This window comes from Equus przewalskii, chromosome 19, assembly GCF_037783145.1.
Source record: "Equus przewalskii isolate Varuska chromosome 19, EquPr2, whole genome shotgun sequence".
Lineage (NCBI taxonomy): Eukaryota > Metazoa > Chordata > Mammalia > Perissodactyla > Equidae > Equus > Equus przewalskii.
Genome location: NC_091849.1, coordinates 11345863 through 11362980, shown reverse-complemented (window position 1 = coordinate 11362980; position 17118 = coordinate 11345863). Strand labels below are relative to the sequence as shown.

Below are 17118 nucleotides of genomic sequence, written 5' to 3'. Positions count from 1 at the left end.
TGCATCCAAAATCTCAGGTAACAGATGGGGAAGGGGCTGTTTCTCTATTCATTGAGGGAATCTGTGTTTCCCCAAAGAGTTTTGAAGGAAATCTACTAGAAGCCGGTAATAAAGTCATGACTATCTGCATTATGTGAGCTGCATTAAGACCAGAGCTCAATATTTTAACTAATAGCCTGCTGCCCTGGAGTGTTTAAACAAATGGTAAGATCAGAGAGAAGCACATCACAGCATTCCCTGCTCAGAACACGCCAGTGACTTTCTGTCGCACTCAGGAGAAGATTCGAACAGTTACCACCTACCTCTCTGAGCTTGCCTTCTCCATCCCTCTCCTGGGTACCCAACTCTGGGCACCCTAGACTGTCTGCTCTTTTTAAATACACCAAGCTCATTTCTACTTCAGGGCCTTTCCATGGGTCACTTCCTCTCTCTGGAATGTTCTTTCCCCTGATCTTTGAGTGGATCCCTCCTGTTGTTCAGATTCCTGCTTCAATATTACACCCTTAGAGGAGCTTACCTGATCACTCTCTCTAAACTAAGAGCCACACCCCCAGCCCCGCATCCTGGTCTGTTTTCGTCTAGCAATTTTCCTTGTTTAATTTTTCTTCATGCATTTATCACTCCAAAATTGTATTATATATCCATTTAGTTATTGTCTTCCACTCCCACTAGACTGTAAGCCCCATGAGGGTATGAATTTTGTCTGTTGTATCTTCCTCACCTAGAACAGTACCTGGCACATGGTGGGTACTCCACGGGTATTCGCTAAATTAGAAAGATGCCCTGTGAAAGGCTGGCACACAGATGAGGGGACTCCGCCTTTTTCTGAATGCCTGCCACGCTTATATGTACTGTCAATAACAGTCTAATAGCGATAATAGTTATAATTAATATAATAATTAAATATTAATGTTATTTATATACTATATTATAACAATAATGTCATATGATACAGTAATAAAATAATATATAATAAATTTAATGTTAACATAATAATTAGTAATGGTAATAATAATAAGAAGCAACCATATATTAAGGTTTTACTGTGTACCTAGTACTATTAACTTCTATCCACATTACCTCATTTAATCCTTATGATAACCCTAACAGGTAAGTATTATTATTTTCTCTATTTTACACTGTAGGACACCATAATTAAGAAGTTAAGAAATTTGCTGAAATTCTAATACAGGTTTACGGACTCCAACACCCTTGTGCTTTTCTTTCTATAACAATACGACAACCCAAACCACCTTGAAATGAAATTGAGGTAGATTTTAAGTCTTACTGTACAGGATAGAAACAGGAAAGCAGGAGGGCCAGTTGGTGTGAATTAAGCTTTCAAGCTAGAGAATGAAACGACCAAAAGCCCTGCAGATGCTTTGGGAAATGGTTTGAAAGCATTAAATTGGGGTGAGGTGGTGTTCACTCGTCAGTGGTGCTCATCAAACAAAACAGAAGGCGGCTTCAGCTTTCCTGCTTAGGAAGCCAAAGGGGTGTTATCTAGAGCTCCTGGAAGCCACAGACTCATCTTACAGATGGGGAGGGCTTTGACTTCGCCAGGCAGACACCAAAACAATTTCCTGCAAACTAATGACTCTCCCATAAGTCTGTGGGCCTGCTTGCAAGATCCTTGCCGGGCAATATGCTACATGCTTAATTTGTGTTCATAAAGACCTTGCAAAATCACTCAGGCTCATTTTCACTCTAAGGCTAAATGAGGAAAAGCAAGGCCTCGCTGAGGCCCAAACCTGTGTGTCAACCTCCTTATGACCGCCTGGCGGTCATGTCTAGGGAACCGGTACCACATTAAACAGTGATCTCAACTGTGAGCCCTGTGTCTGGAAACCACTTTTGTAGGACAGCAGCTCTCCTTTTTGCTTAGATCATAAAAGTAGAGTTTTAATCCACTGGGAATTTGGGAGGAAAAAACTCAAACTGATTCTGATCCAACTCGGTCAGGAAAATAAATAAGGGCTGATTTTTCCATCCAAGTCTGTAGTCTGGTTGGAGTCCCTCCCCCTCAGGGCTGGTATTGTCTGCACTCACCAGGTCTCAGTCCCCAGGCTCAGTGAAAAGGAATTCTCCTCTGACCACTCCATCCTTCAGAAGAGTTGTTGGAGGTGACCATTTCTGTCCTCTCCTGAGGGACCTCTTTCTCTATAGAAACCATGAAGCTGAACCAAATGTTCTATGCTTCACTGAAGAGACTGATCTTTTTAACCAGGCTCGTCAAACAGTGGGCATTTTTTGTTCCCCAGATAATAAGTGTTGGTGGGTTAAGGGGTTCAGGAGAGAGGTCAGAAGGAAAAACTGCAGTGTTCAAAGCTGGAGCTAGAAATGCCAGCCATGAAAGAACACAGCACTCAGTGGACAGTGATGATGTATAGGGCGTGCCCTGGCCAGCCCCATCTGAGAGGTCACGTCTAACCTTTATCCTCAGCACAGCCCGGAGAAGGTCGCTGAATGTGGTTGACAGTCAACTCTGTGGGGCCCTCGTGAGAACCCAGCCAGGGAAACTCTGGTGCTCCTGCTAGGGAGCTCCTTTTCACTGAGGGAGAATTGTATTCTGGCTCCTTGCAGACTGACTTGGGAAGTACTTTGAACATTGAAAAGAACAAAAAAAGCAAACAGCCAAGAAAAAGCGGAGGGGAGGGAGCAGAGAAAGAGAGAGAGAGATATCAGCAGGGGTAGTTAGTAAAAAGGGGCCCAGAGACAGAAAACCTTTTGTTCCCCGAGTTCGTTTCATGTAGAGATTGTGAGGTGAATGGCTTTGAAATGAAATGGGTTTATGAAGGAGTTGCTAGGTCACAGGAAACACGACTGTCAGACTGTTTTGTGAATCCGATTTCTTTAAAACTTAGGTTAACTTTAAAAAAAGAAAAGAATTTATCTCCTTTTCCCGGGTTTTGGGGGGGTGGAGTAAGGTTCGGGACGGTTCCCCACTTTGTTTTATTTTCCACCCTTTCTGACAGTGTAAAAAAAATGATCACATTACAAGTTCTTTGTCAGGAGTTTTCTGAAGTTAAGAGGTGGGCGGGGCATGGGTATTACCTTGGCCCACTAGCCAATGGAGGGGCGGTATGCAAATGTGGCCCGTGAAGAGCCCGCCTCGATCTGCACAGTGAGCTCAGAGGCTCGGCGAGCGCAGCCGTGCGGGCGCTGGGCGAGCTGCGACTGACACCCCGGCCGGCGCGGAGCGTTCTTACTTTCATTTAGCGCTCACTGCACTAAATGGGGCGGACAGCTCGTGCTTAATGCAGTCTGACTAGGGTAGGAAAACGGCTCAAGTCACTGCTGCCGAGATGAAGTATAAGGTAAGAAGGTGCCTTTTACATAAGGTTTCCGGGGGGTGTGTGTGTGTTTCCCACTGTGACAGCTTCTCTGCAGGGACTCCTACTGTGCCCCACAGAGTTCTGAGATGGGTCTCTGTCACTGAGGGCGGCATACAAGCGGGCAGGCGGAGAGCCAGCCTCTAAGCCCCGCGCCGGAGTTCACTGCACACCCGGGGCCGTCTGCTCTAAACGTTGTGCGGAGTTAGTCTTCGAGCTGGTCCACAGCAGCCGCTGCGGGTCAGAGGGTGGGTCACTTGCAGCGGAGCAGGCGTTAGCTCACGTCTCCCCGGCTCCCCGAGGCCTGGCCTCCACTGTCCCGGGAGCCATAAGAAGAGAGGAATCCGAACTGCTGAGTCTCCCAGACTGGCTTAGAGCAGTTTTCAGCCTTTGCTTTAAGCGTCTGGTTTGGGAAGCAGTCTCCCATGTGCACTTTTCGGGGGAGAAATTAAACGCCCCAGGTACTATTATACAGCTCATGACGGAGAATTTTGACATCCTTAAATGATGTTGGATGGAAGAACAAATGGGTATTTGCCATCTCTTGAAAGCACTTTTATTGGCCTGTGAATGGACTGAGGGTCTGAAGGCTCCAGGGAGCTTATTGTCCCTGAAGCTCACAGTGTCATAATACTTCGGCAGCATTATTTTCCCATGCATTTTGCACCATTGTTTGTGTGTTTATTCTTGGCAAAAGGATTTTAACATGCTTGGCATGTTCCGTTTTGTTTACGTTGCCCCCACCTAATCAGGCACGCATCTTCCAGAGACACCATACAGAAGCAGATTGTAATGAATTGGGCATGAATATTCCTTGCAGGATGAATATTTCTATTCTAGAATAGACACGAGTCCTAGTGCGTTTAAACAAACGTGCTATTATTAAAATGAATTTTTGCAAGGTGGCTATGCTTTTGGGGTGACAATTTCTATTTCTTTTGACGTTCAGGATGGTGCTAGCTGGGAGTTACTTTGTTTTCTTTCTGTATTATCTAGCTTCTGGCCCATCCTTTTTTAATGTGAGGTTGTAAATACTTGGTTCTGGCTAATAGCCACTGGCTGACCTCAGTGATAAATCTTTTGTTCAAAAGCTATAAATCTTGTTCCAAAGCTCTAAATCTAAATGTAGAAAGTCTTTACTGTAACACATGAGTTACAGTTCTTGAAAAGGTTACAACTGTCTGAAGACATAGCTATCAGTTACCACTGTACTATCAGCTTTCCAGTATCTGTCTCAATAGGAAGGATCAGAGGCACAGATAATCTTGAAGATTCTTAATATTTTTGCCTTTAGGATGCATCCAAAAACAAGTCCTTCTCCCTGGTGAGAAAGCTCTCTCTCTTGAAGTGGTTTCCCCGTATTTCCTTGAGAAGAGTGACAGGACCAGATCTCAGGCGGCCTCCAGTGACTCTTTGCCCCTCCTCTCCCTATGGCTGAATGCCTTCAGTTTCATAAAAACTGCCTTTCAGGAAAAAAAAAAGGGAAAATGTGTTTCTACTTTTATTATTGGAAAGTATAAATGGCTGAAATTAACATTGAGTGCTGCAATCTAGAAAGTGACAAAAGTGACAAAGTCTAAAGTCACTTTTATTCAATGACCTCATCATGTTTAGTTTTACTCTTATGGAAAGAAAACATCGTGGCAACTGACAATGTAAATTGCGATTGTCATTCATGGAGAAAATCTTCCTCTTTGCCTGGTCTTACCAGTGTGGAACAAACGCCCTGCCAAGTGATGTAACTGTATGAGTTTTATTAGCTTGTGGACACCTTCACCAGCAAAAATACCGACTTCGAAGGACCAAATGACAGATTGACACCTTGTGGTGACTATAAAATAAACCAATAGCTGAAGCAATCTACTTTCCCTTCTTATAAAGCCTATTTTCTCTCTAGTTAATAATGGACAACTTTATTTCAGGATAGGATTTTGTTATTTTAAGTGGAGGAGGTGACACAAAGATAGAGTGATAAATCACATTTCTTAAGACTTACCATGACATAAGAGGTAAGGAGAGAATTGTCCTATTTAACTCTCCCAATAACTCCATGAGGCGGGTATTATTATGCTCAGTTTCAAATGTGGAAATTGTGGCACAGAGAGGCTAGGCAATTTATACAAAGCCACACAGCTAAAAAGTGGTGGAGCTGGGATTTGAGCCAAGGCAATCTGGCTCCAGAACTTGTGACTTTAAACCACCATTAGAGTCAGAGAAAGAACCATCTGTGACCTCTCGAAAATGTCTGACTGGTGTTTTCTTCTCCCAGGAAGTTTAAGGCTATTCATCCCAAGTATCCTGCAGGATAGATTCTTATTTTCTTTTTTTAGACAGTAATTCTGCAAAGCAAAGTGAAATGCACATTTGGCAGTTACTTGTTTAACTTGAGCCACTTAGGTAGTAAAACCAGATAATTATTAGATTGTAAAATCCTGGAGTCAGGAATTATCTTTTAAATACTGTGTTGGTCTATACACTATAAATTTAGCACAGTCAGACTTAAAAATGTTCCCTGAGAGATTTATAATCCAGCCACTAGAAGATTTTTTTTTTTTTAAACCAGATTATCTGGTTTGCCTACTTTGGGGATCGTAACTAGAGAACAGTTACCAGACTTGCACTCATTTTGCACTCACACACAGCTCCAGGTCGGCCAGCCACGTATTTACAATAATCTTGAGAACCGTGGAATGTAAGCTGTTACTTCTGTAAACTTTTTCGGTTAACACGTATCTAGTCTATTTTTATTTCATTATGTGTTTTTTATTTGTACATAGGAAGGCTGCAGTCACTCTCATGTGTACTTAAGGTTCTGTTTCTCTTAAAAGGATTCAGTCTGAGGTTCTGTGATGGTAAATTATGGGGGCTTCATTTATTAAGTGTTTTCCACAAGCTCCTCTGAATACTCAGAGCATGTTCTGAAATGGGGGGAGGAGGCTGCGCCTGGATAGCAGTGGCTTACTCAGTGAAGGCTTCCCTCTTGAGGGTCTGGAGGCCGATTGTTGCTGCTGTTTGCCAGGAGGGTGAGTGAAGGGCCCTGCACAGCTGTATTTGAGCAGAGATCCGCACCCTCCCTGGAGGCCCCACCCACTTTGTGCAGGCCCAGGCCCCAGACTCCGCCCACTTTGTGCTGCCCCCCCCCCCCCCCCCCGACCCTGCCCACTTATTGCAGGCCCAGGCTTGGTCAGTGCTCTGCAGGCACTGCCTGTCTGATCACTAATACCTGAGCAGCTTTTGTGGCTTTGCCAAACTTCTGAACCCCGTGTGCCTACATTTAAATTCTAAGTTAGTTATTTAGTCTGCTGTTCAACAAAATCATTCTTAAACGTTTTGATTGAAAAAAGTTGCAGATGAAACTTACAATACAACTAAGAAAACCACATTCTGAAATTCAGATTCCTGTGATCTGCTTGAATGTGGGCTCGGTAGGTTGGGAAACAAGAAAGTGTGTACTATGAAAGCTTTTAAGGGGACTTTGAAAACATTTTATTTTCTCAAGCTGGCCTGAGAAGGAATGATCAAGGGTCTTTGATTTAATCAATGACTCTGTAATTCCCAGTTCTTTCCTCACTCTGACACTGTGGTTTCAAATTCTTTTTTCTCTTCTAAATGATTTGTTGCATTCAGTCCAAATTAGAGACTCCTGCGCCCCCTCTTTAAATCTTATGTGGGATCTATGAATTTGAAAGCACCAAAAGATGCTTTGAAAAGTGTTACCTTTATTATCTATGTATTTATTTATTGAGAAAACCCATATTCAGAGCTAAATGACTTACCTGCACAGGGATGAAAGTCTTTGAAAACTGAGGGTGATTTGATAACACCAAGTGTAGCACATTGCATAGTGGGGAACACACCAAGGATTCCTTTAGCATCCTTTCCTTGCTGGAGTGTATGTACATCAGTCTTCTCAGACTTCATCAGTGGCTTCCTGTCTGCCCCCTCAAAGACTTCAAAAAGAAACTTCCTCTCTACTTTTCAAGGCCCTTTGCAAATTCTGTCCGCCTTTTGTGCCCTTATGACCTCATCGTCTCTCATTTTTTCATTCAAGCATTCCTTATGTTCTCTGATACCAGACTTCTGTAGGACTCGCCTCACCCCCAACGCAGACCTGCCACTCTCAAAGCCCACCGTGTGCGCCTCCTTCTCTCCTCCCTCTTGGCTCTGCTCTGGGTAATCATGGTCCCTTGCTGCTCCTGTTCCTTTGCCCCTGTCTGCTTGTGCCTACGTGACCTGGTTAGTCTGTCACTCCCCACCAGTCATGTTTCTTCATCCATCCACTCTATAAAACAATCAAAAGCCTGACCTTTTGTCTCCTTGTCTGTCCTATGACCCCTAGGATGGGCTGTATGTTTTTCACCTCTGCCCTACTCTGTTAGCACTGCCTTACTTATTAATGCCTTTCGGTGAAACCACTATCTAAACGAAGCTGTAACTCATATAAGTTGCCCGCTGGGGCTGTCCAGTTTGAAGTAAGCCCCATTGAATTCTGGAGACCCACCCTTTATTTGTATGTAGAGGCAGATTGATAGACAAGTCCTTGACTAAAAAGTGTGATCTAGGATCAGTTATGGGCTTGAAGGGGCAGTGCCTTAATCTCAAATGTTCTCTAGTAGAGACAAGATAGAGTGTGAGCCTTGGAGAAAGGCATTTCTGTTTCTTGTGACTTAATGCTTTGTAAACTTGGGCAAGTGAAGCTCTTTGAGCCTCAGTTTTCTTATCTGTAAAATAGAGATAATGACTGCCACATACTATTGTTCTAAGGCCTAAATAAGATAATATATGAATGTAGAGTATTAACCGTGGCTCCTGGCGTATGGTAAGTAGACAGTGCTGGGCCACCGCAGCTCTCCTTATATGGCAGATACTCAATAGATGTTGAAAGGATGGGGTGGACTCAAGACCTGATGATGGTATTATGTCAAAATCCCCGTTACCAGGTTAAGATGATTGACTGTTGTTTAGTATCCCAGAGGCCTGGATGTGTGCTGTAGAAATGCAGATGCCTGACACAGGGACTTACCAGCATGCCTATGTGTCCACTTGCTAATATATTAATGACTTGGTATCTTCATTGTTACTAATAAGATTTGATATTCCTGAAAGTACAGGATCTTGCTCATAGTAAATACTCAACAAATGTTGAATTTCATAAAATACTTCTACAAGTAACCATTACAAAGAATCTGAAACTGTATGGCATAGTGGAAAGAACATGAATTTTGTTTCAAATCCCACTTTTGTTACTTTCTAACAGTGTAATTTCAGGCAAGCTACTTTAGGCCTCTGTTTCCTATTTATAAAATGGGAGTAATAATATCTGTCTTATCAGATAGTTGTAAGGATATCATATATGAAAATCATCAGTTTCTAGCACACAGTAGGTATTTAAAAATGGCAGCCATTATATGATGCATTAGAAGCTGTATATTATATATTTACACATATATAGATATGGAAGCATTATACAGGTAAAAATTTAAGAGGAAACATTTGTTAGAATTGTTTATCCATAACAAAAATATTAGTAAGGAAAAGAGAAAGTCACCAGTGTGAAAAACCAAAGGTCAAACACAAAGGAGATGAGTTGGGGGATAAAGGGTAAACTATATCCCTTATCCTATTGCGGTCAGTTAGAGTGACGTAGATGTGAAGTAAGAGGTCTTAGTGATCTATTTTTAGATCATTTTAGGCTTAGAAAGACACCTAAACAAATTGGTTTAAAATGCCAGCCACCGGGACCATGGCAGTACTCTGCAGTGACGTAGAGACTTCGTTACCAAGGCTCCTTGCCAAGATGACAAAACAGGGCCGTGGGGAAGAAATGCTATATTTCTAATTTAAAATGCAGAGAATAGCTGCCGGTTTCCTAGGCAATGGATGATGGCAAAGAGTATGGGCATGGAAAGAGGGACCCCCCCCCCAAAAAAAACTTGTTTATACTTGTCAACAACACCCTGCTCCATCTTATTTACTTACAACATTCCAGTCATCTCCCTGCCGTAATTGTTACTGGTTAATGAGGACTCTGCATGCCTGGGGAACATTACAGCCTAGCTGCAAAAGACTATTTTCCTGAGGAATCTTCATTTTAAGATAAATGGCCTTGTTGGTGACCTTTTCCACCCTCCACCGGGAAGAGCAAGTCTTTTAGAAGGTACTTTTAGCAGACAATACGATCTAGCTGACTGAGGCATATACTTTGAGGAAAGTGGAATGGGCACTCCAGGAAATATGAGTAGTGATGCTGTGTGACCGTGATTTTTCATGGTTGAGGTGGGGGGTGGGGCATCTCATTATGGAGATATTAAAATTGCCGGTGGAATGGTTGCAAATACATACGCCTGGGCCCCATCGTGGACATTAAATACCAGTTTATTCTTAAAAAAGAGCTAGTCCCTTTCCCGGAAACCTCCTCCCCAACCATTAATGGTGCTGAATGGTGTGTAAATAGGTAGTTCAAGATCTTTATTCAAAGGCTGCGTCCGTCGTTTTGGAGGTGCCTTATTCCTTTGCAAATCTTGGTGCGTACGTTGCAAGTGAGAATTCCTTCTGCTATTTCTAGTATGTCAAGGTAATAGTTAGAAGATGTTAGCAAAAATGTTTCTCATGTGGAATGTTGATGTTTATGCTTTCTAGAAATAAAGATTGAGCTGTGAATATGTAATATTACATGAACAGGTAAAAATGCAAATATTGCACAAAAATGTTTGATAGCTCCTTTTGAATTTAATTTTAATTCCTTTCTTTACTCTGTATGTATGTTGGGTGGGGAGGAATATTTGTGAAGCTCAATGGAAAGCTGCAGTAACCAGAAGGCATATAAAGCTAAGATTTGAACGGGATCTTCTTTTTATTTATTAAAACAATATGTATTTAGACAGTATGAAGGGCCATTAACATCTTTCCTAATTTCTTTTAGTTATGTGGAAACCCTATGTTGTCTCTTGCTAATTATGAACTAGCTTTAATCTCATTGATTCTCATTGTTACCCTTAATTTAGCAGCTCACTCCTACAGGAGATGTGGCTAACACAGGATTCATCTAGGCTTCTCTGTCCCCAGGCTCTGTGCTCTTCTGAAAGAATAAGCTGGGATTTCCCCCTACACCCCCAACCCCAAATAACCATAACAAGCAAAGCCAGAACCCTGGGAAGGGAAATGAGGTGGACGTCTAGACGCTTCTTGAACTCCAGTTTTCCTGGAGTTTAGAACCTTTAGTATCTAACAGGACATGTCACTAATCTGTCGATGAATTTTGTCGATGAATCATTTGTGGTATGACTTAGAATGTGGCAGGAAATGGGTTAGTGGATTGCAGTACCTCACAGCAGCATTGACAGAGCAAAATTCTGAAGTCTCCTTTCCCTGGAGTGCTCATCTGGGCCAGACCTTCTTGTTTTTCTCTGATTCTCTGACCCTTTTCTCTCAGAGCAAAGTGTGAGGAGCATGCCCTTAAAGGGGGGGGGGGGGAGGGGACATTAGGAATACAGTTAGCCCCACAGCATTCTTTCTCTTCGTGACCCCAGTAACTGTGGAGCTGGACTTGTAGACAATCTCACAGAGGCCCAGAGGCCCTTGGAATAGATCTTGTTTCCTTGTAAAGATCATCTTGTCAATTAGAGAACACGTGCATTGACTGAATCGAAGATTCTTACCAGGACCTATCTTTTTTTCTCCCAAATCCTAAATTCAACTAAGGCAGACCCATTGGCAAGATACATACTTGCTAATGCCTATCTTTCATTTTTAGTTTAAAATATATATGTAATTTCTGCAGGTATGTATCTGTGTTTCACAAACCCAAAAATGGGACATATGGTCTGACAATGGGAAGGATACTTGAAACTACGACTGTCTTGGAAAGTTCAGGAACACATGGTCACTCTAGACAGTCAACGTGGGCTGCTCCAGAGATCCATCAGCTGTCAAGAGTGCTACCCCTTTTCCCTTATGGCAACCTTTTGACAGGAAATTATCTAAAAGGCTTTTTTTTAAGTGGATCCAGGTAAATTTTTCATGTAGACTCATAAATAACATTTACTTATAAATAATAAGCTGCTCCTTTTCTTTTTTCCTTGCAGAAATGGGCATCTTTAGAAACGAGAGCAAGCCCATTTTGCGATATGGACACGCGCAGAGAACACCTGGGAGCGTTAAGCAGGAGGGAGATTGTATTTCCCTTGTTCTTGTTTGGAACCTGGCGTGGCAGCCCTGGGCCTCGTAGCCCGCAGCGGCTGCATCAGGCCTCCTGCCTCCCTTATTAAGGTCTTAATTACAGACGCAGCTTACTTCATTGCTGGAGGGAAAGAATTTAGTTTCTCTGAACTGTGTCTGTTTTTGGTGTGGCAGGTGTAATCATGATGAGATCATTTCTGGTTTGTTTTCTATTCCCGGAGGAATTTTTTTTTGAGGGGGAGGAGTCCAGTTCTTAAGACACAATTTCATGAGCTCATAAGAGTGAGTAATAACTGTGCTTTGATTTTATAGAGACTTTTCTGAAGAAATCAGAGTGTTTCGCGTATAGTTTCATGATTCCTCATAATACTATTATAAAGAACACGTTCATGATCCCCATTTTGCAGATAGGGAAACAGAGGCACAAAAGGCAGTGATTTCATTGTCATTAGTCTTACGCTATGAGGACTGAGACTGGACTCTGTATTAATTCAATTTAGATCCAGTCCTCTGTCCAGGGTTTCTCCAGCTCAGCACTAATGGCATTTAGGGCTGGATAACTCTTTGTGGCGGGGACTGTCCTGTGCATTGCAGGACGTTTAGCAGCATCCTCAGCCTCTACCCAATAACTACCAGTGACACACACACATTGTGACAACAACAAAATGTCTCCCAATGTTGCCAAATGTCACCTGGGGGAACAAAATCCCCCCTAGTTAAGAATCACTAGTCTAATCTCTCCTACTTCTTTCTGCTTAGAAATCATCGCCTCACTGGTTTTATGTGATAGAAGCACAAAAATACAACTGTAGAACTGTTCGCCATAATTTTATCATGACTGAGGTTGAGCTGAGTGTAACAGGACCTAACCAAAAGGAAACGTCCTCTTACACACTTAGTTTCAATTTGTTCAAGAGAATACCACAAAATACTAAGAAGCGTGGGATCTCACCCAGTCACATGTAAAACCCTCAGGCCATAATTCTCTGAAGTCTTCCTCTGGCATATATATAATTTAATATACAATACAATGAAAATAATGGAACATGCATTTAGAACTGGGCTGTGAAGAAAGCTATTTTATTCTCATAAACTGGTGTATGATATGTACATGTAGGAGCTTGTCTATATACTTCTAGCCACTGAACAATTTCATTCTGAGGTTTTCCTCTGTTCCATTTGCTCCTGCCATCTTTCCTCTCTCTTCTAGCTAAAAAGCTGCAGCATCTAAAGGTTTTTATGTTTTTGGGGGGTTTTTGGTGAGGAAGATTGGCCCTAAGCTAACATAAGTTGCCAATCTTCTTCTTTTCTTTTTCCCTTCCCCAATGCCCCAGTACATAGTTGTATATCCTAGTTGTAAGTCCTTCTAGTTCTTCTATGTGGGGTGCTGCCACAGCATAGCTTGATGAGCGGTGTGTAGATCTGCACCCAGGATCCAAACTAGCAAACCCTGGGCCACCGAAATGTAGCACAGGAACTTAACCACCATGCCACCTGACAGGCACCTAAAGGTTCTTTCTTGAGACAACTCTGCAGTTGCAATGCTGACAGCATATGATTGTATACACCCTCTCGGCCAAGTGTATGGACCCATTTTTTAAAATTCATTGAGGACCTCACAAATTAAGTGGGATAATAGCAATCAGGTTCCAAACCTAGGTCAGGTGACATCTAAAAGAGTTCCCGTAAGGGGTGGCATCCAAGTTACATCAGCTGGGTTTGGGCTGGGAGACTGATGAGGATTGCTAGCATGTGCACACATCGGTATTGGTGGGTTTAGATATAACATCATACCTTGGGGGCTTCATACCGCGGTGCAGGAAGATAAGATATATGGGAATGTAAGAATAGGAAGATCTTTCCCTTCTTTCAAATACTTTATTAGATGTTATAACTTGTGTGTTTTGACTTTTGAGAAGTGATATTGTTTTGAGAAATGTACTATAATATAGTGGACTGGCATCTCCTACTCCTTTATAACTTAATTCTCATTTCGCTTCCCCAAGTACCTGGATATTAGAGGGATTTGTCTAGACAGGCAGATAGAAGTGATCTGGTGCCAACACTGTAATGTTGGCTGAAATCCAGATGGTTGTTTTATTGTTAATAAAACATATCTTTTGGGTGAGCGGGTGTCAGGTCTTCATCATTATATGGTGCCTGTCAGATTTATCTAGGGACAGAACCCAGAAAAGAGTTTGTGCCTGCCCCGTGTTTTTGATCCTTTGCCAATAGACTCTACTTAAATCTATCAAAACCAGGCAACCTGAGACAAATGCTTATAAATTCCAAGGCTTAATAGCAATAGTACTAAATTCGAAGATGGAGAAATTTCTTAGGATGCACATCCTGGTCTGTGGAAAAAGTCCTAGATTAAGAGGGGAACCAGATGCTAGTTCTGGCTCTGCTGCTAATCTAATAGGAGACCCTCTGGACTGTAAAGCAAGAAGATTGGGTTAGAATGATCTCCAGGATCCCTTCTTAGTGTAAAATTCTAGTCTAGTTGGTTCTGGTCAACCTATGGGTGACTTCTGGTTCCACTACCCATGGAAACCTAGGTGTTCTTCCACTGTCTTTAAGGCCCTCAGGAGTTGCTTAAGAAAATCTCAAAGACCACAGAAGTGTGGAAAATTGAGCTCACAAGATACATGTATTATTTATAATCATCAGACTTGTCACAAAAAGCTAGTTTATTTTTCTCAAATGCTGTCAGCAATCAAATTCATCCTCTACAATAGGCTAAGAAATAATAGAAGCTGCCGTGAAGTTGCACACATACCCACGTGCATGCACACCACCTACCTAACAGCGCATCTGTAATTTTCCTAAAATGAAACAAAGGATTTACTCCAGGCTTTCATTGGTTCCATGATAAACAAATCCCAGGATATGAAGTTTCTGTCCTGCATCAATCTTATATTACGAGAGAATAGATGGCATTCATTCTAGTGCAGAAAAGGAAGGGAACCCAGCATTTGAAGAAACGCTTTTTAAATCTCGTAGCTATGCTGTCCATATCATGTTACCAAATCTGGTCAGATCAAAAACTCTTTCTGAGATCCAAATATCCAAATTTGCAGTGAGCATCAGATCTTCTCACTAACTCTCAAGAGGTAGTGTCACTTTGGTATGTGAACGACCAAAGTAATGCTGGATTCTAAATGATCCCTCCTCACATAGGAATAGGCCAGTATGGAAGAGACATTAAGATTCCCAAACCTGGGAACCTCACAGGAGACCAGGCACAGGGCGCAGCCCCACGGCACAGGTGAGGGCTGCATGTTGGAGAGTACCTTTGGGAAACAAGTATCTAATGTCACATTTCTTAAAGCATCTCCCATTCAGAAATGGTCAAAAGGGAATGCTGTGGCTAAAGTTCACAAGGCTGGAAAATCTAAGAAAACAACTTGGGGCAGAGTAAATGACATGAAGATTCAGAGAGGGTCCAAGATACTCATGTGAGCTTTGTGACCATCATAGGAGTATAGAAGTACTTTCCAGAAAATGAAAATCATTGGCTAAAATGTGGTATAGGTGCCAGAGGAATCTTTGGTGGCACATGTGGGACACTCCTCACCAGGAGTCAGAAGTATGACTGGGGACTAGTGGGACCTAGCAGGAACCGCTGCTGCCTTTCTGTGGCTTCTTAGATCACTTAGTGAGAAGTATCTCAGATCGCAATCGACAAATAATGCTGAAAAAAAAGACATGGATGTGCTATTTATCATGTCTTCTAACTCCTGAACTTGAAAGCTTCGTGTCTGCTACTTAATCTCCAGAGGATACAGTTCTTAGAAAATTCAGCATTCCAGGTCATCCAATGAAAGAACTCAGGTGTAAACCAAGTATTCCAAGACTTGAAATCCAGACATTTGTAGAGATCCATGTTTTCTGACTATAGCTGTTTCCTTCTTTTGAAATCCCACATACCCCTATAGCTTAAAGGTGATGGCGGGAGGAACCCAAAGTGATTTGTTGGCCCTCAGACTGAAGCTGACTTTGTCAGCAGGCACAAAAGCACAGGCGCCTTTCTTTCTCTTCCCCAGTGTGTCCTGAGACTGACCTTGGTGATGCTCATCGCTTAGCCACTTCCTTTAGGACTGATTTCCTTGACAATGGCCATTTCCTTCTTTACTGTGTCTGTTTCTCAGGATCTGTTGTGTGTGTGTGTGTGTGTGTGTGTGTGTGTGTGTGCATGTGCGCTCTGCCAGAGTCCAGGGCTAAAGTTTGGGGGGTTGGGTACAGGAAAGTCATGTTGTTAAGAATCTGTCAGCCTTGAGGCCTTGGCAGGAGCTCCTGCATGATAAATATAGAATGAAGTAAAAATAATAAGAGGAAGTTGGGCCATTGATGATGCTATCAGTCTTAGAGTGGTGACGCACCAGCCATTGTGTCTCATTTCTCTTCAAAGAGCAGCTTGAATGGTCATGGAAATTATAAGTCACACCTCTCTGTATTTGGAATAGCAGATAGTTTCCCTGGCAGTAGGAGTAATAAGCTTTCTTGACATTTTGATAGTGGTGGGGGAAAAAAAAGGCAGGAAAACGTGGGGGATGGTGTGGAAGCTGTCATGCAACCTGGAGCTCTCTGTACCCGCTCTTCTGGCTGGTTGTACCATATTTTCTTCCCACTCCTCAGGCATAGCTTGGAAACCAGGAACAGCAGAACCCAAATGTTCTGGCAAAGTATGAATGGTGCTCTGTCACCTGCTGCCAGCTGTAGGTTGCTACACTGAAGGGAGAAAAGGTTCTTACAGAGACCATTGTGTTTGATCTGGCTGGTATGGTCAGCTCCTCTTGGCCTTCCTGTTTGCTCAGTGGCATGGACACTAGATTCAGCCTCCCCATCTACGTCATTATCCTGTTTTAATAGGGAGGGGCGGGAGCTTTCCTGCTTGCTGTCTCACACGTTCTCTGGCTGTGTGGCTTACGTGACTCGGACATGCCATTGATCTTTTTGGTTCCATTATCTCGTTCATCTTCCCATGTCCATCTGAAAATTTTAACCAGGTGTCTCATGGACTTCTCTAGAAAACATTTTCACCTTCTCTGTAGAGAACCAGGAAATCAGAGTCCAGAATCCATTTCAAGTTAGCAAACATTTAATGAGTGTGTATTTTGTTTCAGACACTGGGCTAAAGTTCTAGAAATGCCATCAGAATAAGACAGCCTCCCTGAACTTAAGGAGTTCACAGTCTTGAATGGGTTACTACAAGTCATACTGTAAGATAGATTTACAGAGAACTGGAAAGGGAAACAATCTGATAGGTTTTGGAAAGATAACTATTCTGGTTATGTGGAAGATGGGTTTGAGGTGGGAAGAGGCCAAATGCAGGAAAACCAGTTGGGAAGCAATTACCATATTCCCAAAAAAAGTTCCTGAGGCACTGAGCTAGGAGTGGTGTGAGGAGGAGAGCATGGAACCAAGAGTGGTGGTGAGGAGGGGAGCAGGGTCCAAGTTGACTGAGTTTCAGGTTGGGAAGAGACTCAGCAGACCTCTGAGGCTGCTCTCTTGGGCAACTGTGTGCATGCTGCTAACTAAGAGAGAGAAAGCAGGAAAAAGGGGGTTTTGCACTGGTTGAGTGAGAGGTGAAGATACCCATTGGACA

At 42.6% G+C, this 17118-nt stretch overlaps 1 protein-coding gene across 4 annotated transcripts in view; it reads left to right on the top strand.

Annotated features, from left to right (window-relative positions):
- Positions 1-17118, top strand: part of NEDD9 (neural precursor cell expressed, developmentally down-regulated 9) — a 179854-nt gene that overhangs the window by 129816 nt on the left and 32920 nt on the right. Inside the window, exon 1 of one of the 4 annotated variants that reach the window (XM_070584061.1) lies at positions 3110-3317. The exons of 2 other annotated variants lie outside the window; for them this stretch is intronic. In XM_070584061.1, the coding sequence (XP_070440162.1) occupies positions 3306-3317 (12 nt within the window). In that variant the 5' untranslated portion in view covers positions 3110-3305. Of the gene's footprint in view, positions 1-3109; positions 3318-5956; positions 6025-17118 lie in introns of those variants that run through there. One more of the 4 variants, XM_070584063.1, reaches the window with a different exon arrangement.